The sequence below is a fragment of the Mauremys mutica genome, chromosome 11 (genome assembly GCF_020497125.1).
Source record: "Mauremys mutica isolate MM-2020 ecotype Southern chromosome 11, ASM2049712v1, whole genome shotgun sequence".
Lineage (NCBI taxonomy): Eukaryota > Metazoa > Chordata > Testudines > Geoemydidae > Mauremys > Mauremys mutica.
In genome coordinates, this window is record NC_059082.1 from 35,340,528 (window position 1) to 35,368,501 (window position 27,974).

The window sequence follows — 27,974 nt, forward strand, 5'->3', positions numbered from 1 at the left end:
GTTCTATCCTCAGCAGTTTGAGCTGCATGTGGGCAGTGGGTAGAGGAAATGTCACCTTCAATATAGGTGACACTAAAGTAACTTTCAAGTCTTATTCTCCATATAGAAATCTCCTGCATTAAAGGGACATTAACATAGAAACTGCTGACCATTTCGGAAAGTTGTTTAGTGTTGTAGTTGTTAGTCCTAGGATATGAGAGAGAGAGAAAAGACGGGTGAGATGTTCGAACATCTTTTGTTGGTGGAAGAGACAGATTAGCTCAAAATCTTAACAGAGCTGCTTCACGTTTCTAAAAGGACACTTAAAAAGCAGTGTTTGGTACTACAGCTGCCCAGATCTTCCTTACCTGCTTTTTTTTGTATGTGGTTTTAAATTTTTTTCATTCTCTCCACTCCCCCCCCCCCCCCCCGCTTCCTGCCAGAGAACTGTGCAGTTGGCTTAATAGTTACTCCTCTATAAAGTAAAATGTTGTGCAGGGTGGGGGGAATTTTACCTTAAGATGTGTTGCTGAAGGTTTATGTCTCTTTTTCTTATTCACCTAGGTTGAGAAGGGCTGTTAATCAACTCTAATCCAGCTACAGCCTGTGCCTTAAAATCACTCACTCACATATTAACTAAGCCTGGAACAAACACATTGAGACAGGAAGTTGGTTTTTTCCGTTTTTTTTGTTGTTTTTTGAGGAGCAGAGGAAAATGTGTAGCTTTTACTTTCTCACATCCACTTGTTCCAGGCCCAGTTAACGCAGCTTAAAGCCAGTGGTCTGACCCATAGCTGATAGATTCCCCTTTCTTCGTGCAATGCTTGGACAGGATGTAAAGGGACGGCATCCAGGCATGAGGCACTGCACGCTTTTGAAGCCTGTTTGCCTCTTGTGGGCTGGAGCTTAGGCTGCCGCATCCCCTTTTCTCCCCACCCCTAATTCTAAAACTGCCTCCACCCAGGCCCAGGCCCAGGCATCGCTGTCTTTCCCTCCCCCATCCCCGGCAGCGTTAACAACAAACCACACCACAAGCTTTCAGGTATTTCTCCTCGGCCCCTGTCCCCAGAGTACAACTGGGCAGGAGTCACGGCGACGCTACGAGACGTGCCCAAGGTCAGACACGAAGGCCATAGCTGAGCAGGGAGCCGAACCCAGGGCTCTGCAGGCTGCACCAGTCACACATGCCCCAACCCCCATCGCCAAGAACCGGAAGTCACGGCTCCAGCGGCTGTCGTAATGTCACGTGGTCACTTCGCAGACGTTAGCCGCCCGATCCGCACATGCACCATCCCCACAACAGGGAAACACTTTGTGGATGGTCACGTGCTCTAGGGGCAGAGACCGGAAGTGGGCGCCGTGCGGATGACGTACTCGGAATGCGCCGCTGCCAGGGCTTCCGGCTCCCCGCCCGCTTCTTGGTGCGCGAGGCAGGCGCCGGGAGCAGAGGCGTGGGTGGCGGTTGCCATGGAGTCGGACGGCAAAGGGGCCTACGTGCTGAGTAACCTGGCTGAGGTGGTGGAGCGGATCCTGAGCTTCCTGCCCACCAAGGCATTGCTGCGGGCGGCCTGGTGAGGACCGGCCCCGGGCTTCCCCTCGATCCGCACCGGGGGAGCTGGGGTCTGTCCCCGCGGGCTGAACCCGCGCCTCCCAGCTCCTTCCCTCAGACAGCCCCGGTGTCGCCCTGGGAGCTGGCTGGGCCCTCGCTGTTCCCCGCCCCGTGCGTAGGGGGAGCCCGAGGACAGTTTGGGATCCAAGAGCACGATCCGCTCTTAGGCGCGCGTGCCCGGGCCCGTGACGCGAGCGAGTCACTCCCCGCGCAGGCGGGGGAACGGCTGGGCCCGGGGCCGGGGTGACGTGAAGCCAGCGCACAGGCTCCAGTCCCGAGAACAGTGTGAAAGAGGAAGCAAGGGCTGGACTCGGCGCTGATCAGGCCTCGCTGCTTCTGCAGGGAGGTGGGCAGGGGATGCGCTACGGGAACAGCCCGCGTTACCCAGCCCCTCTTGAAGTCAGCCCCGCCCTCAGAACGGCTTAAAACCGCGCTCTTTACCTCAGCCAAGCAGCGACAGAGCCCGCGGTGCCGCCACACCGGGGTTGTTGCTTATCTAGTTCTCTGCTGCTGTCACACGCAGCCGCCCAGCTCTGGGAGAAGCTCGTGATAGTGCTTGCCACGTTTGTAAATGTTGACAAAGTATTTTGAGCTCCTCAGATCAAAGGAGCCCTAGCAGCATAAAACAAGGTTGCCTTCTCTGTACTCTGACAGCGTTTTGTTTTGCTGATTTATATATTTGTGCTGTAGAGAGGAGCTGGGAATGAATTGTTCAGTATGCTCTTTTGACCAGCTGTCCCTGACACATTATTTGCTTCATTTATTGTGACTGGTACTGAACAAGGCAATTCATTATCAAAATTGCTGGCATTTTTTGAAATTCAGAAACAAATCTTAAAACAAAACCCATACAAATAGTGCATTCAGTTTGTTCTTTAATAGATGTTAGAAAACCAATCAACAATTTACACTTTGATTTAAACTTGATTTTTTTTTTAAGTGCAAGAGTTTCTCATAAGAATGTCAAGTATCAGAGGGGTAGCCGTGTTAGTCTGGTTCTGTAGAAGCAGCAAAGAATCCTGTGGCACCTTATAGACTAACAGACGTTTTGCAGCATGAGCTTTCGTGGGTGAATACCCACTTCTTCGGATGCAAGAAGAAGAAGTGGGTATTCACCCACGAAAGCTCATGCTGCAAAACGTCTGTTAGTCTATAAGGTGCCACAGGATTCTTTGCTGCTTCATAAGAATGTGGGATGGATACTTCCAAGTCCAAAATTAAAAAAAAAAATGAAGGTCAAATGACAGCTGCTAAAATTCTTTTTTGTATATTGTAGTAAATTTTTGTATTTTAGTGTTTGCCGGTTATGGAGAGAATGTGCCCGTAGATTACTGAGAACACAGCAGAGCATAGCGTGGGTCTCTGCACTTGAGCCTGGTCCATCTGATAGTCATTCACTGGTCCGTGCATTAGCCGAAGAACTTGAGGTAGGTAAAATACTACTGGTAAATGCATACATTGGCCATTCCAATATGAATTTCTAACTACTGTGGTATAATCCACATGCACACTTGTGAGTCTGTGGTGATACATTTTTCTAAAGTCAGTTCTTCCATACTGTTGTTGTAGTGCACATTTTAAGTTTCAATTCATATCTATACATAGCTGTATAAGGATATAACATAAGAGCGGCCACACTGCATCAGACCAAAGGTCCGTCTAGCCCAGTATCTTATCTTTGATAGTGGCTAATGCCAAGTGCCCCAGAGGGAATGAACAGAACAGGTAATCATCCAGATCCAGTCTCTGTCACCCACTTGATTACCTATTCTGTTAATTTCCTCTGGAGCACTTGGCATTGGCAACTGTTGAAAGACAGGATACTGGGCTAGATGGACCTTTGGTCTGACCCAGTATGACCGCTCTCATGTTCTTATGTCCTTATGCAGCTGTTTTATGGTTACGGAATGTTCAGCCGTTTGGCCTTAAGCATCACATTATGCAGTTTCATGATTTGTCTGACTCTCTTTCACTAAAAAGACATTATAAAGCTTGGTTTGGTCATACAAATCAGACATATTTCGATTCATTTTTTCGGGTCTTGATCCCTTTACCCATTGAAGTCCTAGAACTTGTTTTGTTTTGTGATCCCCATTGTATTTCAGGAGCTGTGCTTTGTATTGTAACCTTCATTTTGAAGTGTGACCTTAATGTTGTCTTGCAAGTTCTTGTGTGGATTAGAGCATCTGTGGGAGGGGGGAAAGCTGCCCTTGAGTGCTGTCACAATCAACACTGAATGACTCTTCCCTCTGGAAGATGGCGGGGTTCTATTGGTAGGACCATTGACTTTAAATTTGGGGGGAGGAAGGACTGCATCAGCTGAAGCACGTGGACCAAAGGAAGCAGAGACTGTTTTAAAAGAGGGGTGCTTCGCTAAGCAAGGGGGCCAGTCCACTGGCACAGGTAAAAAGACCAAACTAAAGAGGGCAGGAAGGGGTGCCATGCCTAAGGACACTGTCCAAAGCCAAGACACTCAGAAGGGGAGAGATCAGACTTGGAGTGGGGGGGCTGTGGTCAGGATTTTGTTAGTTTTTGTGTTCTTTAACTCGCTAATGCTTTTTAAGAGAAAAATGTCTATAGTTCAGAAGTTCCTTTGCTAAGCCTGTGTTCTTTGCTTCTCTGCCACATTGTCCCAGAATAGTTTAGCTAGCAGCCAGAGCTCCCAAGCCAGATGAATTCTGGAGGTAACATGTCTAAGCAATTGGGAATTCAGGAAGGCTGCGGCACTGATTCCCAAGTCCAGGCAGCTGGAATGCAGGGACCCACTACCCAAGAAGAGTGCCAGACATGGGGTCTGCTCTTGGGAGTGTGCCTGAGAGACATACAGCTACAAACTCTGACTAGTCACTGCTGAGACCCAAGGGGGTTAGACGCACATTGGATCCAGTGGGTTAGGTCCACTCACTCCGGACTATTCAGAGAGTGGGACTGGGCCAGGCTGTAATAGGCAGGATTCCAGTTTTTAAACTGGATTGTAAATTTTCATTTGAGTTTTAGTAATTTAAGGTGATCGTGATAGCATAGTAAGGAAAGTTCGTTTTAAAATATATTCTTATGTTGACACTGATCCTTAATTTGAGAGAATTTTAAGCAACTTTGTCTAACCAGGCAGACAGCAGTACTGACTAGGAAACAGTGGTAGGTAGTAAGTTATCTGTGACAAGTCTGGGGTCCCATTTTTTCAGCATTCTGGAGAATATAAGCTATCATTTTTCATCTACAAATTTTAGAAGTTCTAACACCTTACTTAAATGTACACTGGAGAATGATCAGTGCATGGTTTACAACACTTTAAAATGAGTGAAGCTGAAGCAGGTGACGTTCACTGCTACTGATACAAACTTCAGAGAACATGGACCACCGAATATCAAAAGAGTAAAGTATTTCTAGTTCCAAACATCAGTGAATATTTAAATAGAATATTTCTCTAGAAACACAGGTGTTCAAATCACTACAGTTGGACAGATTTATTGTTTATATAAATCAGCTCTTGAAGTGGTAACTGGATGGCTCTAGGGATTTACAAACTGGATGTGGAGTGCTCTGCCTTTAGGGCCACAAATGTGGTCTATATCAGTAGTGACAAAGTTGTTCCCATCTGACAACTGTTTGGCCAGTTACAGAATTAATGTCAGTAAAGTGCACTGAGGTTCTTTGATAAAAGGCGCTAGGAGATGTACCCATGCTTGTCATAGCCAGATCTTTCCTATCACTGACTTCCAGGAATCTCCCCTCTTGCCTCTAGTTCATTTTGATTTTCTTTGTGGGACAAAGGTGTGGCAGCCTGCAGTTAGGTAGTAGAGTCTGCTTTTCTTATACTGTGTTTTTCATTTATCTTTTTGTACTTTACAGAATGTGCATGTGCTGCCACGAACAGTGCTCTACATAGCAGATGCAGAGACTTTCATTGGATATGAAGAGTGTCACAGACAAAAGAGGGGTATGTATAAATCCTATCTATACTTTTTTAAGAGAACCTTGTCATGTACAACTGTAATGGAGTAGGATGCTTAAAGGAAAACAATCTGGTAATGTGATATTGTCAAGAGGGCATTGTCACCTTGTGTTTGCATCAAGAGATGTGATCCATGTAAATGTAGGCAATTCTATATATAGGGCCCTACCAAATTCACAGCCATGAAAAAACATGTTGTGGACCGTGAAATATGGTATTGTAGGAGGGTTGCAGAATTGCCACCCTTACTTCTGTGCTGCCTTCAGAGCTGGGCAGCTGGAGAGTGTAGAGCAGTGAAGTCAGAGGGTGGGATATTTCCTAGGGAATGCCTTACTTCTAAATGATGAACTTGCACTTGACTGAGCCCTCAAAGGTTAACACATTGTTAATGTAGCCTCACACTCTGCAAGGCAGCACGAATGGAGGAAGGGGAGACAGCATGGCAGAGAGAGACAGAAACATACACCCTGTGTGTGAGAAAGAGAGAGACGTGTATTGCCCCCTTAAGTACACTGACCCCACTCTAAGTACATTGCCGTTTTAAGTTGAGACAGCAGCTGCTGCCAGCAAGCTCCCTGCATCCTGAGCCCTGTCATGTCCCCGCCACTGCTCTGTGGAGATGGGGTAAAGGAGCGGGGGAGCAGGGAGAGACGCACCCTGACATTAGCACCCGTCTTTCCCACATACACCTCTCCCCCTCACACAGCAAGCAGGAGGGTCCCAGGAGCAGCTCCAATGCAGAGGCTAGGAGCAACACACGGCAGTGCGGGGAGGGACACCTGAACTGCCTGGCAATTGATAGCCTGCTGGGCGGCTGCTGCACAGGGAACTTAAGGGAGCGGGGAACTGATTGGAGGGGGTGGGGGGAAGCTGCAGCCCACCCTGGTTCCAAGCCCCCACCAGCTAGCTCCAACAGGCTGCTTTTTCTGCAAGCAGTGGACAAAGCAGGTGGCTGCCAAATGATTTTATAAGGGAGCATTGCACAACTTTAAACGAGCATGTCCTCTAATTGATCAGCAACGTAACATCATTAACCGGGACCACGTTAAGTGAAGTTACTGTATTTGAAAATGTAGAAAACACCCCCAAAATATTTAAATAAATGATATTCTATTATTGTTTAACAGTGCAATTAATCACGATTAATTTTTTTAATCGCTTGACAGTCCTAATAATAATTATACATCAGGGTGTACTAGAACTCATTTTTTACCTCATCCTATTCAGGATCTTTAGTTCTTCATATTCTGTGTACTATAGTTCTGTAACGTACATTAGCTGTATAGGATTTGTCATGTGCTGAATGAGGTGGCCAATGAGCCATTGTTTGATCACATTGGTTTGATGGTAAGGCACTGTTTTAATCGATATGCAAAGTCAATTCTATTGCATATGAATTTGCAACCTTTAACCTTTCTGTGCCTTAGTTTTTCCTCTTTTGTTACAGCAAGGAAAAGAAATAGTAAAGAAACAGCAATTGCACTAGAAAAGCTGTTGCCAAAACGATGCCAAGTTTTGGGACTGGTCGCTCCTGGAATTGTAGGTAAGAGGAAGCGATATAACAACCTGATTTCAAGATATAGTTCAAATGGTTAACTTTTTCAGACTACTATTCATTAGACTCCCAAATGCTCTCAAATTGAGGCACAGTCCTACAGATTTGTATGTAGACCATACTAGTATCTCACTGTCTACTAATTCCAAATTGCTCAATGTCTACCACAGTTTAAAGAATTCATGATAGTGCTGCTTAGTTATATGATGTGACTTGAAAATTCTTAAACTCGCGTTTTTCAGTTTGCATAGAAAAGATTGACTTTGGAAAAAATTGGATGTGCTAGATATTTGAACAAGGATCAAAGGCCTCAGTATTAGCTGATGGCTATTATGGAATTTCTTCTGGAGAAACCTGCTCAGCAGTCAAATATAAAGGTCAATGGTATAGCAGACTTGACCAACTCTGACATGATTTCTGGGATTTCAGACACAAATTTCGGAAAGCACTATAAACTCTATCCCAGTTGTGATCATATTAACTTCCACACCCAATTATTATGGTGTTTTCATTATTTTAAGATCTAAGTGATACTTTGTGTCCAAGCGAGTTGTACAGTATTCAGATTTCTTAATCTTTGATATGACTGCAGCTACAAAATAAGAGGTGACTATGCAGAGAGGTCATAGGCTGTACTCTCTATATCTCCTAGGCAGGGGATGGCATGAAGCACACATTACATTTTTTGGTTGAGGTCATATTTCTAACCAGTCCCTTAGGTGTATGTTAAGAAAATCTTCCAAATTTGAGGAGTCTATCTCTAATAAACTCATTGATCCAGATAACTTGGCCAAACTTCCCTGGATCTGTTTGTTCAAAATTTAAAGAAACACCATGGATTTAAAAATGGCACTTCATTTTTTTTTTCACTTTCTGTGTTACAAGGGACATGCAATGGCTATCACTGAAAGAATTGAGGGAATTTTCCTTTATTTTTTGTTTACTTGTGCATTTGACTCTTTGTATATATTTTCCCCAGTTTGAATGAGTCATCACATTTTAAAAGTATGAACATGTGGTTGTAAACCTACAGAAATTTACAGGGGTCAGCTGTACCAAATGAGACTTTGTTTTTAATTTGACTAGCTTTCAACTTGACCATAGGTAATATTTTCAAAAGCACCTGCATCCTATTTTTTTACTCAGTTTCCCTTTATGTATGTCATTATGTAGGCAAAAGTATTTTTATCAAAATAAACAAGATATTCACGTTTCACTTCTTTATCAGTTACTCCAATGGGCTCAAGCAGCAATCGACCTAAAGAAATCGAAGACGGTGAAGCTGGCTTTGCTTTATTGTTCCCTAAAATTGATGGTGTGAAAATCCATACCTTCCACTTTTTTAAAGTTTTTGATGAAAGCAAATTGACTGAAGCAGGCAAGTCATTTAATTTTATATCAAATACTTTGTGTGCTGTAGCCTCGGTTTTGTAGGGGCTCTGTGTGAAGTGAGTTGTTGTATTTGTGACTGCAAAACTCAAGTTGCCTCCTGGCTGGGTGGGTGGGCATAGGTTCCCTGGAAGCATGGACCGCCATATAAATGCAAGGCTGCCAGTGATTGATAACTTTGTCCCCCCAGCAGGGTACTAAAGTACAAAGTGTAATCTTGAGAGGTGATCTTGGATCTCTTCAGTTAAATTTGAGCAGTCCTGTTGTTCCAGCTCAGTGCATGAGTGGGGATGTTGCAATCCTGGGTACAGTCATTCTCTTTTGGTAGCTTCCTGCATTATTGAACAGTCATCACACAATAATCAGGACTGTGCAACTGGAAATATTTCAGATTGTTTGGGTTTTTTTAAACTGGGGCTTGGGGTGGTTTTTTCATACTTCAACATCCGTAGTCCCCAAATTGTATGCCATGGTGAGGAGCAGCGGTGTGGAGAAGAGAGCAAGAATCCCCCGGGGAATATAAAGTACAGGTCTCTCGCAACTTACGCGCATTTAACATGCGCGATTTCAGCTTTACGCTGAAAGGCCTGGAGTCCCGGAGGGGGCGTGGCCTCAAGATTTAAAGGTCCTGGGGCACCAGCTGTGGCTGGGAGTCCCAGGGCCTTTAAATCACTCAGGGGGCTCCCAGCTGCAGAGGTGGCGGGTAGCCCCTGGGGCGAATTAAAGGGCCTGAGGCTCCAGCCACTGTGGAGCTGCGGGCCCTTTAAATGCCCCCACCCCATCCCGCTGCTGGAGCTGTGGGCGGGATTTAAAGGCCTCTTCCGGGCTCCCCACCAGGGCGGGAAGCTTGGTGGAGCTTGGCGGAGCCCTTTAAATCCCGCCCGCAGCTCCGGCGGCGGGACGGGGGGTTGGGGGGAGCATTTAAAGGGCTCCACTGGGCTCCCCGCTGCGAAGGGAAGCCTGGCAGAGCCCTTTAAATGCCCCTCCCCCATCCCGCCGGCCGGAGCTGCAGGTGGGATTTAAAGGGCTTGGGGTTCTGACTATACTCGGTTTTCGCTTTACGCGATAATCGCGAAACGGAACCCCCGCCTAAGATGCGATAGACCTGTAATGTACAGTCAACACACTATGTGCTCAGCAAAATGTCTTGCTTGTGAATTGTAATTTGGCCAGTTTGTGTTTATGAGCTTGCTCACTTTTGCGAATTGATAGGTACCTCATCTGTGACTGGAAACACCCCAAATGCTAAATATCGATGAGAGCTAGAAGGGGTTTGTACAGTCCTCCTGCTAACATAGCCAGCCTTTGAGCACTATAGGGAGTGTGTGTGTGTGTGAATGCAAACTGTCCAGCCCACCACTTGAGGGCACAGGATTACTGCGACAGCAGTGAGCTAGGCAGCATTACCGAAAGTGTTTGTGGGTAGGTGTACAATAAATATAATGAGAATAATTCAAATGCTTGGATTTCAGAGACTGAGACCCTGCCTTAAAGGTAAAAAAAAATATTTTATTTGTTTTGTATTCCCAGGTCTTAAAAATAATCCAGAGCTCCGTGTGGTTCTTCTATTTGTCTACAATTCTTGGAAGCCGGGAGCTAATCGGTTTCTTAATCAGATAATCAATCCTTTAAATGAAAAAAGTATCATCTTGGCTGGGGGGTATGTGGAGAGCTTGACGTCACTGACCTCTGAGAAGTGGGTATCTCTTTCAAGTTAATTTGTGATGAAACATTGTGGAATCGTAGCAGGGTACAAACTGGACATGAAACCTCTGTGAATAGGGCTGAGTCAGACATCTCTGAAAGGCACCATCCAAGCACAGTGATGTCATTTTTATGCAGGGAGAGGAAATACCCAAGGACTTCCTTTTTCTAACCAGTGTTGTTTTTCATAGTAGTAATGAAGTATTAAGGAAAGTCTTGAAATCACAGTGAAAAATGATACAGGGCTGCTGCTGCTGTGTACTCCAGTAGGAAAAGCTGGAGACTTTGTCATATGGCTTTGCTTTGTGGCCTGTTACAAAAAGTAGTTTTAAATCTTTGATTCTAGAGAGCAACTTTCAGGTGAATTAGACGACATTTCCTGCTTTGAAGATTCTCTGCTGGTGAGAGTTTATTCCAGTTTGGCATTTCTTTGCTTGAAATCGATTCTGCCTTCTGAATGCTTTAACCTTCAGCATTTGTGCTCTTTTCTTTCTCATTATGCATTATATAGTAACATTGTAATTGCTTGGTCATTTTTAGGGAGGCCAGTCTTGCCAGCCAGTTTATAAAGGCTTTACATTTCAGAGGTGTGTGTGTGTGTTTGTGTGGCTGGCACCTATCATGTCTTCCAATTTGTGTGTTAAATTATTCCTTAAGTGTATTACTTCCATTTTTGTCCATTGTAATGTGAAACAAATACAGCAGACCCTCACTAGAACGTGTGTCTTTATAGTGTGAATTTGGTTATAGCGCGAGCGCGCATGAATCCCAAATGTAATTACCTTCATTGGAATCCATGGTAATGCGGTCCCTGCGTTAACGCGGGACTGCGCATGGATCCAAAAACCCACGTTCTAGCGGGGGTCCATTGTACTTAATTTCTTCCTGTCAGGTGTTGAGATGTCAGTGATAATCCCCTGGGTTTCTGAAAATTCTGTGACCTGGGATTCCTAACTTTTGAAAAATTGTAGAGACTGAGGCTAGCAATAAGATGCTGCTTCAATGTGTAGCTACTGGGTCTGTCAAGGGATCAAAAAAATTAATCTTAATCACAGTTTTAATTGAACTGTTAAAAATATTAGAATACCATTTAAATATTTGGGGAGTTTTCTATATTTTCAAATATAGGATCAGAGCTGGGGGTATGGGGCTTCAGTCGCTCTTGAGGTTTGAGGCGCTGGGCTCCATTCCCCTCCCCACCATCCAGGGAGCTGCGGGCTAGGGCTGCTCCTGCCACCGATGCTTCCCACCCCACCCACAGGTATGCGATTAACGTGTTAATTTTACTTTCAGTTAATCGCAGGCTTTAACTGCAATTGACAGCCCTAGTAGCTATAGTAATGGATGCTCAGACAATGTTCTGATTTGAAGTACTCGTTAAACCCCATTGTGCGTAGGTATTGCAAGTCGGAGAATGCTGTGCTATAGTATGTTTGCCAAGGGAAGGGTTCAACCCGGGCAGACATCAGTATATGTCCATTATGGCTAAGAGAAAAGCCAGCATTTCCTAACCAGATCAGCCACACCATCACCGGTTCATTCACCTGCACATCCACCAATGTAATATATGCCATCATATGCCAGCAATGCCCCTCTGCTATGTACATCGGCCAAACTGGACAGTCTCTAAGGAAAAGGATAAATGGACACAAATCAGACATTAGGAATGGCAATATACAAAAACCTGTAGGAGAACACTTCAACCTCCCTGGCCACACAATAGCAGATTTTAAGGTGGCCATCCTACAGCAAAAAAACTTTAGGACCAGACTTCAAAGAGAAACTGCTGAGCTCCAGTTCATCTGCAAATTTAGCACCATCAGCTCAGGACTAAACAAAGACTGTGAATGGCTTGGCAATTACAGAACCAGTTTCTCCTCCCTTGGTTTTCACACCTCAGCTGCTGGAACAGGGCCTCATCCTCCCTGATTGATCTAACCTCGTTATCTCTAGCTTGCTTCTTGCTTGCTTATATATACACCTGCCCCTGGAAATTTCCACTGCTTGCATCCGAAGAAGTGGGTATTCACCCACGAAAGCTCATGCTGCAAAACGTCTGTTAGTCTATAAGGTGCCACAGGATTCTTTGCTGCTTCTACAGAACCAGACTAACACGGCTACCCCTCTGATACTTGACAGCATTTCCTAGTAACTAAGAAAAAGGGTGAAGCAACAGCCATCACGAGCTTTTACTGTCTAGCTCCTTCCTCCTGCTGCCCAGTTTGGTTACTTGAATTCTGAGTACTAATTTGTCCAGAGCGTATCAGGCCTATATAATTTCAAGGACTAAATAGATAGAGTCCCTGCAAACTACTGAACCTGGCACCTAGTTAGATGATCCCACAGATCAAATCACTATTGGTGCTCAAAGGTGGGTTTATGCCAAATGTCCAAGAAGGACATCTTTCCATTGCTGAGGCATAGGAAAGGTTTGCCATTGGCTTGTGAATAGGAGGTGTCTGCCTTTGACTTGACTTATTGGAGCATCTTTGTTGCTTTTGTGGGTGACTGAAAAAATCTCTATAGAATATTGTCGTCTATACTGGGTGTTCAGTTTGTATAAAGTTCTAGTGCAGCCTTTTTATTTAAATGTAGACCAGTTCCTTTGGAATCTTTTCTAATTTTGTGCATGTTGTCTTTCAGTAACACTGAGGCTGGCGATTCCTATGGTCTGGTTGGATTGGCTTTCAGTGGACCCCAGCTACAGAGTGCTGCAGTTTTGTTAGACCAGGATGTAATTGATGAACGGACTGTAGAAGCAGCAATGCAGCGTCTCAAAGCAGCAAATATTCCTGAGCACAACACCATTGGGTTCATGTTTGCATGTGTTGGCAGAGGATACCAGTATTATAAAACTAAAAGGAATCTTGAAGCAGATGCATTTAGGAAGTTTTTCCCTAATGTTCCCCTATTTGGCTTTTTTGGACATGGAGAAATAGGATGTGATCGAATAGTCACTGGAAATTTCATACTGAGAGAATGCAATGACATAAAGGATGATCTACTCCATGGTTATACTACAGTTATGACTCTTATTCATCTTGGTTCAACTAAAGCAAACCAAGTTTAAATATGTTTTTAAAATACACCAGCTGAGCTACTTGGTTGGTTGTTTCCATTCCAGAGAACTGAAAAATCTGGAATGATGTACATACATACTATAAAAGCACCTTCCAAAATCTAAAGTAATCACTTTTGTAATGTTGTAAAATCATGTAGTCAGGATACTGTTTAATGCAGTAGGTATGGGGACGCTTTGCATTTTGTGTAATGTGCAAAAGTCAGAACTGCAGGTAAATGTACATGCGTTCAAATTTTACAACAGAAGGAAGCTTCTTTCTTTCTCCTAAGGCTAGAAGAATGCACAAATGCCAGTGTAGTCCAGCAAAAACGCTCAACAGTATAGAGAAGTGAACCATCAGTATTTTGATGTGATCTCTATTATACATAAAAACTACTGATGTGTATGTGTCCGGTTCCACCTTTACCTGAGTCTTCTCTCAACAGAGATATGTACATTCCATCCAGATTCAGAACTGGGCCCTGCCTACAAGCAATAATACCTCTTTATTAGGTCAAATGAGTGAGAATATTTGGGCAATAATCATGAAGTGTACATTAAATAAAATACAAAATATATGTAAATGGTACAGTGTCTTCTATGTTTAGAGAAAAAAGCCAATTTAAAGGGACACTATCAGGTTACAAACTGAGTCCCTTCAAGAACACCTTGGATTAAAACAATTTTAAGTATCTGACATACTCTTTACTGTGTCTGCTGTTTTACTTTTGCATTTCTCAGCTTGGACAATGAAAATGGACCAGTCGCCTTTGCTCTTAGATTCTCCAGTACAAGCACAATGGTGCATTGTGGAGGTTGCAGATGCTGCAAAGGGCTGCTTATTCATTAAAAAACATCCCGTAGAAGCTTAAAAATAAAAATGGAAACATTTCCATTGGCCTCAAGTTCCTTAAAAGTTTTGGACATTTTTACTGACCCTAAAATGTGGGCCAAGCATGTCTCTTTTATAAATTAGTTTTTGCAAAAAGATCTTTGTTGTTGCATTTTGCTCACTTTTACTATAATGAACAGAGAATTTTTCCCAGGCTTCTTTGGGCGTAAGTTTTTAAATGCAGTTTTTCTTTTATTACCCACTCGGAGCAATACAGCTGGATTGATAAAATATTAACTTTACTAGATACTGAATTTATACATTCAGAATTTTATACAAAACACAGTATAGCTTTATTATAACAGATATTTTGGTAGTATTTCATGCTGTCTCTAAATTCCAAATCAGGCAACTATCCCTTATGTTGTATGTTGGCATCAGGGTAGATTGGGAAATCTCACAGGAAGCTCTAAAATGGGAGGAAAATTCTGATTCATTATAGTTATTTGATCTTTAGTAGGAAAGGGATGCTTTTTTTGTTCTAGGACATACTGCCTGCTTTTCTGGAAACTGTTGAAAATAACTATCAATAGTACACACCTTGAACATTTTTGGCAATATGGCATGTCAAGGTAAAAATTGTCACTGAAATTTATGCTCACAGTTACATCAGGACTAGCTTGTTTTGTCCTGAGGGAGGAGTCAGCAGATCATTTAATTCTCTACCATGTTACTTTGGCATTTAGAAAACATCAGCTTTCTGCATTTCTTCCATCCTGCGCTTGGTAAAGCCTCAACACTGTACTGCTTTGCTGTGAGCATACTTAACTTTGGATGTATATATTGTATTTCTTCATCCTCAGCTATTTATACTTTTTTTTTTCCCTCTTCTTCTTTGTGCTCCCACAGACATTTGTCACAGGTTTCTTCAAAAACTTTATGGTATAAAATTATAAACCTCTCCCTAGTCAATGATGCTGAAATTCTTGCTGAATCAGCAGCAGTATAATTCAGCAATAGCCAAAGGAAAGCTTGTATAAGAACTTTTTAAAGGGCACATATTTCAGATCACAAGAGCTGCTGAGCACTTGCAGCTTTTATTCTCTTCATTAATCAGACACTTAATGCAGCAGATCGGATTTTTTTTCCTGAAGAGGATATCTGGAGTTTCAGTGCAGGCATTTGGTATTCATTTGCTCTGCGATTTAAATTATTATAGAGGAGTTTATAATGTGTGGCCATGATTCAAATTTAGTTGATTCAATGGGAGTCTTTCCATTGACATCAATGGGCTTTAGGCAGAGCTCTTGTATTGGCTGTTTGTTCGGGTTTTTTAAAACTAGAAGAATTCATACTGTAACATTAATTGACACAAACTGTGACCATATAGATCATTGTTGCAACCAAGGTCCTATAGTTGCACCAAAACTTGTACAAAGGAGGTTGTAATTTGCTGGTTATGATTGTTGTCTGTATGCGTGTATCATTTTTGTCCTCTCCATGGATGATCACCTTGTAGTGATGGAGAGGCTTGCGTGTCTCCATGATCCCGAGAGTGATGCTGCCTGGAGCATTGATCTAACTAAAGCCTTTAATACAGTGAATCGCCGTGCCCTCAACTGTACTTTCTAAGATTGGATGTCCTGATAAATACATCAGTGTCCTAAAATTGCTTCATGATAACATGAAAGCGATTGTTCTGAGCAGCACTGGCTCCTAGAGTGAACCTTTTAAAGTACAAACAGGAGTCAAACAGGGATGTATCATCGCTCCAACCATGTTTGCGGTTTTTATTGCCATCATTCTTTGCTGGGAAGTTTACAGCTGGCGTTGAAATCATTTACAGAATGGACGGAAAGCTGTTCAGGCTTAGCAGGCTGAAAACCAAGAGTAAGATCTCCACAACATCTATTGTGGAACTTCAGTATGCTGATGACAACACAATCTTTGCCCACTCTGAGAAGGATCTTCAAACTATCTTGAATGTGTTTGCCGATGCTTACGCATGTCTTGGTTTCACTCTTAATATCAAGAAAACTAAAGTGCTCTATCAGCCCTCTCCAAATGAGGTATTACATGCAGGGCCGGCTTTAGGCCGATTCCCCGGAATTGGGCCCCGCGCCTTAGGCACCTTTTTAATTTTTTTACTCACTCAGCGGTGGTCCGGGTCTCTGGCGGCGGGAGTTCCTTCACTGACTCCGGGTCTTTGGCAGCATTTTGGCGGCGGGGGGTCCTTCAGTGCCACAGAAGATCCGGAGCGAGTGAAGGACCCCCCCGCCTCCAGGTATTCGAATCGGGCCCCACAGTTCCTAAACCCGGCGCTGATTACGTGCCCCATTTATCAAAGTCAGTGGAGTGGCACTGAAGAATGTCGATCATTTCCTCTATCTTGGAAGTCATCTTTCATCCAAGGCAGATATTGATGCAGAAATTCACCATCACCTGAGCTGTGCCAGTGTAGCTTTTTCTCGTTTCCGGCACAGGGTTTTTGAAGATTACAACATTCGAACAGACACCAAGCTTCTTGTTTATCAAGCTGTTATTCTCCCAACATTGTTGTATGGGTCCGAAACTTGGACAACCTATAAACATCACTTGAAAGTTCTTGAGAGACACCATCAATGCTACCTTCATAAGATTCTGAAGATCAAATGGGAAGACAGGTGCACCAATATTAGTGTTCTGGAAGAGGCAAAGACCACCAGTATTGAGGCAATGATCATCCATCAGCAATTCCATTGGACTGGTCATGTCCGGATGCCAGACCATCGCCTGCCAAAACGGGTCCTCTTCTCTCAGCTGAAAAAAGGGCACCATAACGTGGGTGGACAAGGGAAAGCGTTATAAGGACTTGCTGAAGGACAACCTAAAAAAGTGTAATATTGACATTGACACTTGCCCAGGATTGCTTAAAATGGAGTGAAGTCCTACACGATGGTCCCCTGTATTTTGAACTTGCTCGCCGACAAGCTGAAGAGGACGAGGCGTAGGAGGAAGGAGAGACTGTTCTCCATTCATGGTCAGCAGCCTCCTGCTGAGCCTGAAAACATCTGCCCTCGTTCTAATAGAACTTGTGGTTCAGGGACTGGCCTTATTAGCCATTTGAAGACCCATAACTCTTATGGAAGATGATCATATCAGTAAAGAGTGATTGCTCATCATCATCATTTTTGTATTTGAAGTTATGCATATTGGCTATGCACTTGTATCTCAATATGTTTGAGTCTAAGTAGCCTCAGTGAAGAATTTGGTCAGCTTCTTGAGAAAAGACTATTCTTAGTAAGTGCCCAATCAAGAAACACTTAACTGACAATGGAATTTGGGAGATGCCAACCCACATCTGAGCTTTCCTGGGAATGTTCAACTAACATGTAAACAATGGCGTCAGCCTGCAAAAAGCTGAACCATTCATGGACATGTGACTTGTCCAGGTGGCTACAAACTCCATCTTGTTGCTGTGATTTTGGACAGAACAAAAAGGTTTCTGCTCGCAAGAGAGAGAATAGAAAAGGCCCTTGAAGCCCCTCCATTTTGTCTTCAGCTGGCTTAAGAGATGGCCTCTCCACCCCAAAGAGATGCCTGAAAAAAACTGGAACAAAGGACCATTAACTATGGGGGTGTGAGTGATTGCTGGACCCAGACTAGGAAGGAGTCCAGTCTGTGAAAGAAGCTTATTGGAACATCTCTGGGGGTGAGATTTCATCTGTAATCAGTTTCTGTAATCAGCTTAGATTTGCATGTTTTGTTTTGCTTGGTAACTTACTTTGTTCTGTTCTCCAGCCACCACACTCAAAACTCACTTAAATCACTACCAGTGTCTCAAAGCAATCAGCTGTGCACAGATCCTGTTCGACCAGGCCACTGTGATGGGTTCAATCACAGAAACCGCCTTGGGACTGTCACCTGATGTGCTGAGACTACCTCTGAGCCTGTTTTCTCTGGCAGTTTGGGCCTTCAGAACCCTGCCTTGTGGTAGCAGATACACTAATCTGCTGCAACACAGACCCAGGGTCTGAACCACACGCCCCAAAGCTGCAGCCTTAACTGAAATGGCTTAGCAAGTGCTCCTGTCTCTAGCACCCAGACACCGAGCTCCCAGTGGGATCCAAACCCCAAATAAATCCGTTTTACCCTGTATAAAGCTTATACAGGGTAAACTCATAAATTGTTCGTCCTCTAAAACACTGATAGAGAGATATGCATGGCTGTTTGCTCCCCCAGGTATTAATTACTTAGGGTCAATTAATAAGCAAAAGTGATTTTATTAAATATAAAAAGTAGGATTTAAGTGATTCCAAGTAATAAGACAGAAATATTCATAACTGCAGATAAAAAAAGATACACATACACAGCATAATCATAACCAGCAAATTACAACCTTTCTATAGACAACTTTCTTGACCTCCTTGGTACAAGATTTGGTGCAACTATAGGACCTTGGTTGCAACAATGATCTATACGGTCACAGTTCATGTCAGTAATGTCAAACATACCAAGTTGTACTCTGCACTGTTGGCTTTTTAAAGCAGGAGATTAACAAGTATAGGTCTCTTGAATTTATCCTACTGGATGTTAAGGCTGTTAATTGTGGTATTCTGTTTGTTCTGCCCTTTGAGGATGTGATGTTAAGAGGCCTTTCAGGGGGAGTTGGGTGCCTTCCTCTTGTGTTACATTCAGTCATTTCTGGCTACTTGGTGCTATGATTTAACTTAGTGAAAATTTAGATAAGGAAAATGTTTCATTCATTTTATTGTGCAGTTTTCCCAAAACAACCAGGACGCTTTGAATGAAGGAAAAAAAAATCTGTTCAAAACATCATAAATACCAGTGTTTGAGTTTTGTGTAAACTTAGTATGGAATGTACCAAAAGGTGTTACTATGCTCTTCCCCAGTTATTAATTTGGAATTTTGTGTTAATTGTACATGTGCCACCAAACAAAATAAACCAGAAGATTTCAGGGTGGACAATAATCATTTAAAGAGTGAAATGAGCAAGAACTTAAAAAGGCTTCCTTGGCAGCCTTCAGACTTTTCAGAGACTTCCCTGAGAAACATTTATACGTGATTTCAGAATTGCTGAGTTCAGGGCTGACTGCAGTGCATCTCTTGCAGGCATGTCGTCTCGTCCTTGACACAAAGCAGAGCGGAGATCAATTTGGTGAAAAAAGGAAGAAGCGAACACTTCAAAGGCACAAGATCTGCAGGCCAAAAGTTGGTGTTTACGACTTCTGGTTTATAGAAAGTAAATATGATCCTGCTTCTACACACGTTGAATATGATCAGAATGTTCTTAAATGTTTGTTTTTACACTACTGTAAAATGAATAGCCTCCATATTCCAGATGAGGATACCATTGGATTACATAAAACCATAGAAGGTAATGGAAAAATGAATTGATTATGATGCATAGCCAAATAAATGTTTGTTTATATATATAATCACACAGGAAAAAGCATTAAAATGAGTTATCCTGTTTTTAGAGCTGATGGCCCATATTTTGGTACTTCATAACTGATTGGCCCTGGTGTCCCTATGTGGATGCCATTTGACTGACACATTCTAGTTTGACACAATACACTTCAACAGAGGAAATGTGGCTCCAGAATTTAAGATGCATGGGAAAAATACAAAACTTTCAAAGTTATTGCAAAATGCATTATATTACAAAAAATACTTTGATGTTCTCCCTTGGGCATTCAAACCTCCATTCAAGGAAAGTACTTAAGCAAAGTCCATGCCTGTTCAGGACAGTTCTTAAGCCTGGCTTAAATTCTATTGATTTCAGTTGGACTTCAGCACCTGCTTAAGTGTTGTCCTGAATAGGAATGTTTTCCAGAATCAGGGACTCAAATATTAAGGTGCATTTTCCTGCCCTTCCAAGTGCAATGGCAACTTCCTACTTGTTTTTACAATATATTTGAAAAAAAAATTAAAAATAGTGTTGGGTCTTATATGTAGGTATAGTGCATAGAGTATTCATGTTAGGTTAGTTTTTCCTCAAAAAGCCCAGCTGGCATAAGGCTTAATTGGGGAATAAGGAATCCTCTTATTACCCCTGCTGTGTTCTTATAGTAGACCTTCGAAAGAAAGCAAGAATAACCTGATGAAGATAAGAGACCACAAATCATATGATACTAAATCTTCACAATTGCATCATCTCAAGGGGATTTCAGTTAAAACCTGCAGGAACAGTAAATCTGCTTTTTTTGGTCATTTTCTGTGCCTGCAGATTCCTTTTGGTCCAGCTTAATATTGAAATAAGCTTTATTTTAACAGATGAAGACTCTGGGCCTGGTCAGTCATGCCCTCTTTGCGGGGAGCAATATACTAGGATCCTGTAAATGATTAAACCCCAGTCTGACTTTCAGGTACAGCAGAGGTGCCTGGTAAGACTGAACCTCAGCTATGAATTTTGGAAAAATGGGTGATTAAAAATGTTCATTTTCTTATTTACTTTCCAGGTAAAAATGAAGCTCTGCTGTATATCAAATGGGATCTTGGAATTCACTGACATCCTGCCAAGAAAAAAAGGGTAATACTCTGTTTATGTACCGTTGTTTCATTTTTTCATCATATTTTATCTCCACTTTTGGAAGAGACAGAAGTTTCTATTTCTAAATCAATAAACTGGTTTTTAGTCTTCATTTATCTAAAAAGGTGTCAGAAATAGACATCTCCAAACTCCTCCAAATATGAAGCATTAATGGCCAAGTCAGAGAGCGTTTAAAATAAAATTTCCCCCCAAAATTAAATGGGATGACATAAATATTTTAGTCACTGGAACTACTCAGATGAGTAAATTTACACATGTGCAGAAGTTTGCACACCATCTGGCCCAATCTGAATAGCCACAGAGATAGTGAATGTGTGTAAGTACAGGCTTTATGTCAGGCCTGCACAATTCATGAAGCGTCGAGGGCCATATTACTCCAAAGAAAACAACTGAGGCCGAACCCCCCTGGCCCTGCCGAAACACACTTCCCCTCCTCCCCCCCCCCCCCCGGCGCTGCCCAGCCCCGCCGAAACATCCCCTGCCCCAGCACCGCCTAGCCCTGCAGAAACACCCCCCCCCCCCAAAGTATAAAGCCTCGCTGCCACTGGCCGTTCAGCTCATCATCCCCCCATGAAATAAGGGGAGGGGAAAAGGGGGACAGTTTGAAGGGATTTTCTGGAGCTGTGAACTAAGGGGAGGGGAAAGGGGAGCAGTGTGAAGGGATTGGATGTGACTGTCCAACACACAAACACAGGGACCGCAGGGAGCCGGGGCGGGGACAGTGTGATACAGGCCAGGGAGGGGGAAGGTCCCTGGACCAGGGAAGGGGGCAGCAGTCGGGGCAGGGCAGGTGCAACACACACACACACACACAATCTTCCCCGAGGATTTCCTGGCTGCCCACAGACAGTTCAACCAACACCACCCCCACCCCCACCCCCGATCACTACGGAGGCTGCCCTGGGACCAACCAGTGCAGTAGCTGCCCCACCCCCAACCGACGGGGGGGGGGCTTGGCCCATTCCCCCCCCCCCCCCCCGAGCTGCAGCTTGAGCCCAGGCCGGGCGCCCCTCCCTTGCTCGGCACTTACCGGCTGTGCCTCGTGCCCAGCACTTCCCGCCTCAACGGGCCCCGGAAGTGACGCACCCGCTTTACGCCAGGCGGGGGGAGCGGGAGACGGAGACACGTGCGGTTCTGGCTGTTAGGGTGGTTGGAGCGTGGCGCATGCGTGTGGGGCTGTGAGGCGGACCCCGCTCCCAGGCAGGGGCAAACCCAGCAGCCCCACCCCGCCGCTTACCCGCACAGTGAGCCCACACGGGCCGCATGTTGTGCAGGGCTGCTTTATGTAAAACTTCTTTAGCACCATCTCTCAGAATCTCCAAATGCTTTACAAGCTAAATAAATGTAATCAATGTCCCTGCCAGCTGATATTTTTTTTCATGAGTGTGTTTCTGGGGAAGAAAATTTCAGCTGGCACACTCACAGTATAGCTATACTAAAGATGGGGGATTTTACTTTCGTAGTGAACACATGGTAAATCCTAGTGTGGACAAGGCAGGTATAGTTTTTGCAGGTGTTAGCAGGACCAGGTTAAACCCTAGATCATGATTTCCATGAATTTGTTCTTTGTTTGAAATTATTCACTGAATGTTTTACAAGAAGATGGTTCAGCCAGTGGGTGGCTCACAAATACAAGTGGCAACTGCACACACTGGAGCTATGAAATTTGAGCTGTTTTGTTTGGACATAGGTCATGTGGTATGTTACTGTCCCCTGAGCACAACTGTTAGTCAGACCTAGTCTGCATTTGACAAATGATGCTGTTTAGGTACACGTCAGCTCAGCTTTGAACAGCCCTCACTTCTGGCTGTCCAGTTTGGAAGTATACTCCCCAACTGGCTGCTCAGAGGTGTATCCTCTATGCAACAGGGCAAGCTGGAGCTAAATCAGGGGTTCTCAAACGGGGGGTTGGGACCTCTCAGGGGGTTGCGAGGTTATAACATGGGGGGTCGTGAGCGGTCAGCCGCCATCCCAAACCCCGCTCTCCCTCCAGCATTTATAATGGTGTAAAAAATATTAAAAAGTGTTTTAATGTATGTCATAGGTCTCACCCCCACTTAGAGCTGTTGGGTTCCAAAATGGGGACCTGCCTTGGTTTCCCTCTAAACTAAAATCCTAGTTTAGATCTGGTAAAAGCTGCCACCACCCAATAAGGTACGTGTATTGGGACAAAGTCCTTCCCCTAAATCCTTGGGGATCCCAAGAGCTCCAAATCCATGGAGTTCTTACACCTAGGAGAAATAAACCATTCCCCCCTGCTTCCTCCCCCCTCCCTTTTCCTAGGAGAGATACCGGGATCCACTACAGTGGGATGCTTCCCTCCTCCCCTTTCCCTGAGAATCCACCCAAGGAAAGATCAACCAAGTCCTTTATAGAAAAGATTTATTAAAGAATAAAAAGAAAGTCACTGTCTCTGTAACCAAGATGGAACAATACACAGGGTCTAAACTTATCAATCTCTGGAGAGAATTCCCCCTCCCCTTCTTTCTCAGTAAAAGCAATGACAGTACAGAATTAAAGAAATTATATAGCAAAACACAGAATTGCAAATACAGAAATAAAAGTATAAGAATACTAGTTCCTTGCTAATACTCACTAGCTTGAATAGAAGAATTTATTGCAGAAACCTGGGAGGACTTGATTAAGATGTCTGGACTCCCTTAATTCCCAAGAGAGACTCTCTAAAAACAAAAAAGAACAGAAAAAAAAACTTCCCTCCACAGGGATTTGAAATTATCTTGTCCCTGATTGGTCCTCTGGTCAGGTGTCCGCAGGTACTGCTTGTTAACCCTTTACAGGTCGAAAACAAAACCTTAACCCTTAACTAACTGTTTATGACAATGTATAAGGGGGGGGTCACACTCAGAGGCTTGCTGTGTGCAAGGGGTCACCAATACAAAAGTTTGAGAACCACTGATCTAAATTCTGTGGCTCTGTTGCTGGATTCTGTGACACAATAGAAGTTTTTGTGGCTGCTTAAGTTTAAATAATGAAGGTTTGTAATGAAATACAGAAATAAGACCAATTAGTACAGGAACCCTCATGTTTATTTTGATAATGAATTTTATTTGTTATGCTGTCCCCACATTTTCACAAACAAAAAGGAAGCAAAACCAGGTATATATACTTTTGGAATACGTGAGAAATGTGTAACTTTGGGTATAATAAAGAAAAACAGTTTAAATTTTTTCAGTGTCCTTTTGATATTTGAATGATCTTTACGTTCAAACTATAAGAAAGGCAGCTATGCCTGAAAGGATTTCGTACCATCTAGCATTACTCTTAATGGAAAAAAATTGACAAATGATTTGTCCTAGATTCTTTTGACTTATCCAGTGCTATTGGGTAGGGGGGATTCTTATTTTTCCATAGCTCTGCAACTGAGCATATAGTTGCTACCAATAAGTGTGTTAAGAAATCAGAGTTTTGTGGTCTAAATAGGTGCTTAACTGGTAGTGTCAGTAAAATTGCCAGTGAATGACAGTATTTCCGGACTATTATGCCTGGATTTTAGTGTAATCCCATCAGAGGGGGGGGAAATACCAACCAATTCACAATTCCTCCAGCAAATATTTGAAACATCTTTATAGTGTTGTTTCAATCTGAAGAAAGTCAAATACCAGTGGAATATGATTTTTTATTGTGTTTTTTCTACATGTGTTACCATAAAAGAGAGTTGCTCCAGGCCACATGCATAACCACTGTTCATAAAAGAGCTCTTCACACAACTACTCCTCCCACGTATGTATCTAATTTATAATGTAATAATTACCAAATACCTGGCAGGAACTATATCTTCTAGTCCCTTATATTTTGTAATTATTTTTTCCAATCCTGTGAGGGCTCTAACTAAAGCAACTCATAGTATGAATGGGTTTTAAATATTAAGTAATTAAAAGTGAGGATTTCTAATGGGACAACCATGTTCTGTATTTCATCTGTCCACTGGTTTCCCTTCTCAAATAACTGAGTCATTCTGCAAAAGCTCATCTCCTTTCCTTTACCAAAAAAAAAAAAAAAAAACCCACCAAAAGGTATACCAGTCTCCTAGAACTGGAAGGGACCTTGAAAAGTCATCAAGTCCAGCCCCCTGCTTTCACTAGCAGGACCAATTTTTGCCCCAGATCCCTAAGTGGCCCCCTTAAGGATTGAACTCACAACCCTGGGTTTAGCAAGCCAATGCTCAAGGTGTGAGGAAGACTAGAATTCCATTTTATCACAGTAAGTTTGGGAGATTCTAGGCTATCTCTAACCCTTATTTTCTCCCATAACTTTAGGGTAAGAGGTGCTATCAAGTAGACTTCCTTCTGTTTTCCCCTTGATGTTTGGGAATAAAAATCAAAGCAATTAGTAGAATAGGAACCTCATCTTGTTCTCTTTCCACCTGTTTCTCTCTGTCCGGTGTACCTTGCCACCAATGTTCAAGATGAGTCACCTTTTATATTGGTCACTGCCAGGTCACCTTATGATTTAGTTCTGGAAAGAATTTTCCTGTTAATTTTAGCCATTTTGTTTCCCCAGCTGGAGGATTTTCTAACATCTTATGGGAAACCTTTACTGGAATATTCTGGAAGAGGAAGGTGATCCTCAGGAGCAACATTATTGTTATGGCAGTAATGTTGCCAAAACACTATAATCATCTCTTGCTTTTCAATTACTTTTTAATTTTTTTTAACAAGCACAGGTGGCTGTCTTCATATACTGTTATTAAATGGGAAAAAAAATTGACCACTACATACTTTTATGCGATGTTTGGCTAACTTAAATTTAAAACGAATTTGTAGCCTTGTTTGACACTGATCTTTAAGGCAAATTGACATGACTTTCAATTTTGTATAATTAATTTTAAAACCTACGACCTCCCTAACTGCCATTCTTTTGAGGGATTGTGCAGTCATGAGTCGGACTTCATCCACAAAGAACACTATATTATGGATTGACTTCTTTGCATTTAAATCCTGTATTTGTTGAATTTTTCTAATTTTCTGTGCAAATGGTTTCTTGGTTAATACAAACCATGTGGGGAATAGTGGACAACTTTGCCATAGGCCTCTTTGAAATGAGAGAGGCTCTGAATATTTATTACTGACTCTTTCTTTAGCTTTTATAGATTGGTATAAGATTTCAGTCCATTTTTTTCTTTTACTTTCTAGACCTAGTCCCTTCATAAACTTCCATTTAACTTGCTCATAGATCTTTTCGACATCTAGTGAAAGTAACATACCTGACCTCCTTACCTTTGACAGGCTTGAATGGATCACAACCAATAACCTATGAATGTTATCTAATAGCTGTCTTCCCTGATTAAATCCCATTTGATATATACTAGTTATTTTAAGTGTAAATGATTCTGTCAACACCTTTGCAAAACTCTTAAATTCTATATTTGACAATGAGATGTGCATACGTGAAGTACATTCAATCTTGTATCTTTTGGCCTTTAAAATCACAGCAATATTGATTGATTTCTTCATATCTGCTAATGTTTTGAAGTCCTGAAAATCACTTAGAAGTTTGGGGGAAAACTGATAAGTCAAAGATTTGTACAATTCAATTGAGACCCTTTCCATACCAGGTGCTTTACTTGAGAGCATATTTTTAATGACTGATTTGACTTCCTCAAATTCTTTCTGCAGATGTTCAGGTATAACTGGGAGCCCAGCTTCTCCAGGGTAAGAACTTGTATGACAGTGCATCTCACTGTTGTGTTCTCTGATACCAATCATAGTATTTTTTTCTTTTTCCTGTCTTAGCCTATATGCTGAATTGTTACGGCCCTTATTTTCCATCCCATTGTACTTTTGTTTAAACTGATATACAACACAGTCTCTTTTTTCTGGCCACAGAACAGAGAGTTGTCCTCTAAGGAAGGGAGGTTTAGCCAGGTTTTTCCTTGCATCTGTCTTTTTGTGCAACTTCTCTAATTTTTTTATTTCAGAGAGAAGAAACTTGTCTTCTGTATTTTTCCCCCCTTTAATTCTAGAGAATGTCTTAATTAATTTTCCCCTCCATACTGCCTTATAAACCTTCCATAGTGTATTGGTACGTAAGTTTCCATTTTTGTCATTATTGAAAGAAATTTTGGTTTTGCTAATTACATCATTCAGTACTATAAGGTTCTCAAATAATGGATTATTCAGGACCCAGTTGCTATGCCTCCTACAACCAAACAAATCTCTAAGTGTTGTCATGATAGGAATAGGGACTGACCATGTAAGCTCACCTCTCTTTGCCTCAGTCAGAAAATCCTTTAAGCAGGCAGACAAAGATATATAATCTTTTTGCGTGAACAGCAAATGGGGATATGAATAAAACAAGTAATCGCTCACAAATGGCTTCACATTGTTCCATGAAACCAGTAGACTGAGCTGGGAAAGATTTTGTTTCAAATATGAGCCAGGGGAATTGGGTTCCTCCTTTCTACTGTCTGATCTGTCAGCTGTAGGATTTGAGGTGAGATTTAAATCTCCCTCAACAATGAGCTCCTCAGAAGAAAATGTCAGGACAAGAAGAATAGCATTGGGAAAGGCTCTTTGTCCAGTGTTAGGAGCATATACCAAGCACAGGGTAATTACTCTGCCCAGTAGATTTCCTTTAACTGTTATGAATTTCCTCATTTTAACACTGTTTTACTTCAAGTTGAAGTCTCTTAGCTAGGAGGCTGGCCAACAAGGTGATGTTTCAAGACAGTGTGAGGAACCATTGAATCACTATTTAAAACAAAAATGTAGGTCGTATATCAGCTGGAGAGAAAGTGGAGAGAGAGGCCCTTTTATCCACATCTGGTGAGTATGTCTGAAGTCAGCCAAATTCTGTACATATATCCCAGATATATTTTGAAACCACTGGATTGAGAGAGTCCCTTGACCCCTTTGTGCTGCTTCCAGACTTTCCTGGGAGAAGGGGACAATCTCGTGAAAACCTCTAAGATGATATCATACTCTTTACATGGTGAAATACCTCAAAGATTCTCATGCTCCCTGTCTTTGCATTGGAAAAAGAAAGAACTCCCAGATAGAACTACTTGGCTGCAGACAGTCTGCAATACATTTGTCAGGGGAAAGCTCACAGAAGATTCAAAAATAGTTCTAATGATTTCTCTACAATGTGACTTCCCTTCTTTGAAAGTAATCAGGCACTCTGATAAATGTAACTATTTTTCCTTATTATGATCTATGTGCCATCTTCTCCCAGTACATTAGCAGATTTATTTGTTTCTAATTTCTTCTTTGCTCATCCTGGTTACCAGACCCTCCACAGCACTTGTTATGTTATGGTTCCTCTGCATGTTGTTCTCCCATGGTTCCTGTTTTATTGCTTTATTCTGTTATCTCTGA

General features: G+C 42.6%; 2 protein-coding genes across 11 annotated transcripts in view; one reads left to right on the top strand and one right to left on the bottom strand.

Annotated features, from left to right (window-relative positions):
* The first annotated feature begins 1,299 nt into the window (after positions 1-1,299).
* On the top strand, positions 1,300-20,683 carry FBXO22 (F-box protein 22). 4 transcript variants are annotated; one of them, XM_044980835.1, is made up of 8 exons: positions 1,300-1,550; positions 2,883-3,015; positions 5,441-5,528; positions 6,991-7,086; positions 8,327-8,476; positions 10,018-10,183; positions 19,197-19,326; positions 20,546-20,667. In XM_044980835.1, exons 1-7 carry the CDS (start codon positions 1,345-1,347, stop codon positions 19,321-19,323), a joined length of 966 nt encoding a protein of 321 aa, XP_044836770.1. In that variant the 5' UTR covers positions 1,300-1,344; the 3' UTR covers positions 19,324-19,326; positions 20,546-20,667. The 4 variants fall into 4 exon arrangements, with proteins under 4 accessions (XP_044836770.1, XP_044836769.1, XP_044836771.1 ...); XM_044980836.1 differs by having other exon boundaries at positions 1,301-1,550; positions 19,197-19,295; positions 20,546-20,666; XM_044980834.1 differs by having other exon boundaries at positions 19,197-20,683.
* Positions 20,684-23,666: 2,983 nt separating this feature from the next.
* The window catches only part of NRG4 (neuregulin 4), a 70,034-nt gene continuing 65,726 nt past the window's right edge, over positions 23,667-27,974 (bottom strand). For 5 of the 7 annotated variants that reach the window (XM_044979178.1, XM_044979174.1, XM_044979176.1 and 2 more), the window contains one exon: positions 27,264-27,970. In XM_044979178.1, coding sequence (XP_044835113.1) covers positions 27,965-27,970 — 6 coding nt within the window. In that variant the 3' untranslated portion in view covers positions 27,264-27,964. Of the gene's footprint in view, positions 27,971-27,974 lie in introns of all 7 variants that reach the window. The other 2 variants (XM_044979171.1, XM_044979172.1) reach the window with 1 other exon arrangement.

Excerpts from the sequence above, each read along its gene's own strand:
- FBXO22 (XM_044980833.1), top strand. The coding sequence starts at position 1,345 with ATGACGTACTCGGAATGCGCCGCTGCCAGGGCTTCCGGCTCCCCGCCC. Across the intron at positions 5,529-6,990 it reads GTGTCACAGACAAAAGAGGG|CAAGGAAAAGAAATAGTAAA; the intron begins GTATGTATAAAT and ends CTTTTGTTACAG. Across the intron at positions 7,087-8,326 it reads GGTCGCTCCTGGAATTGTAG|TTACTCCAATGGGCTCAAGC; the intron begins GTAAGAGGAAGC and ends CTTCTTTATCAG.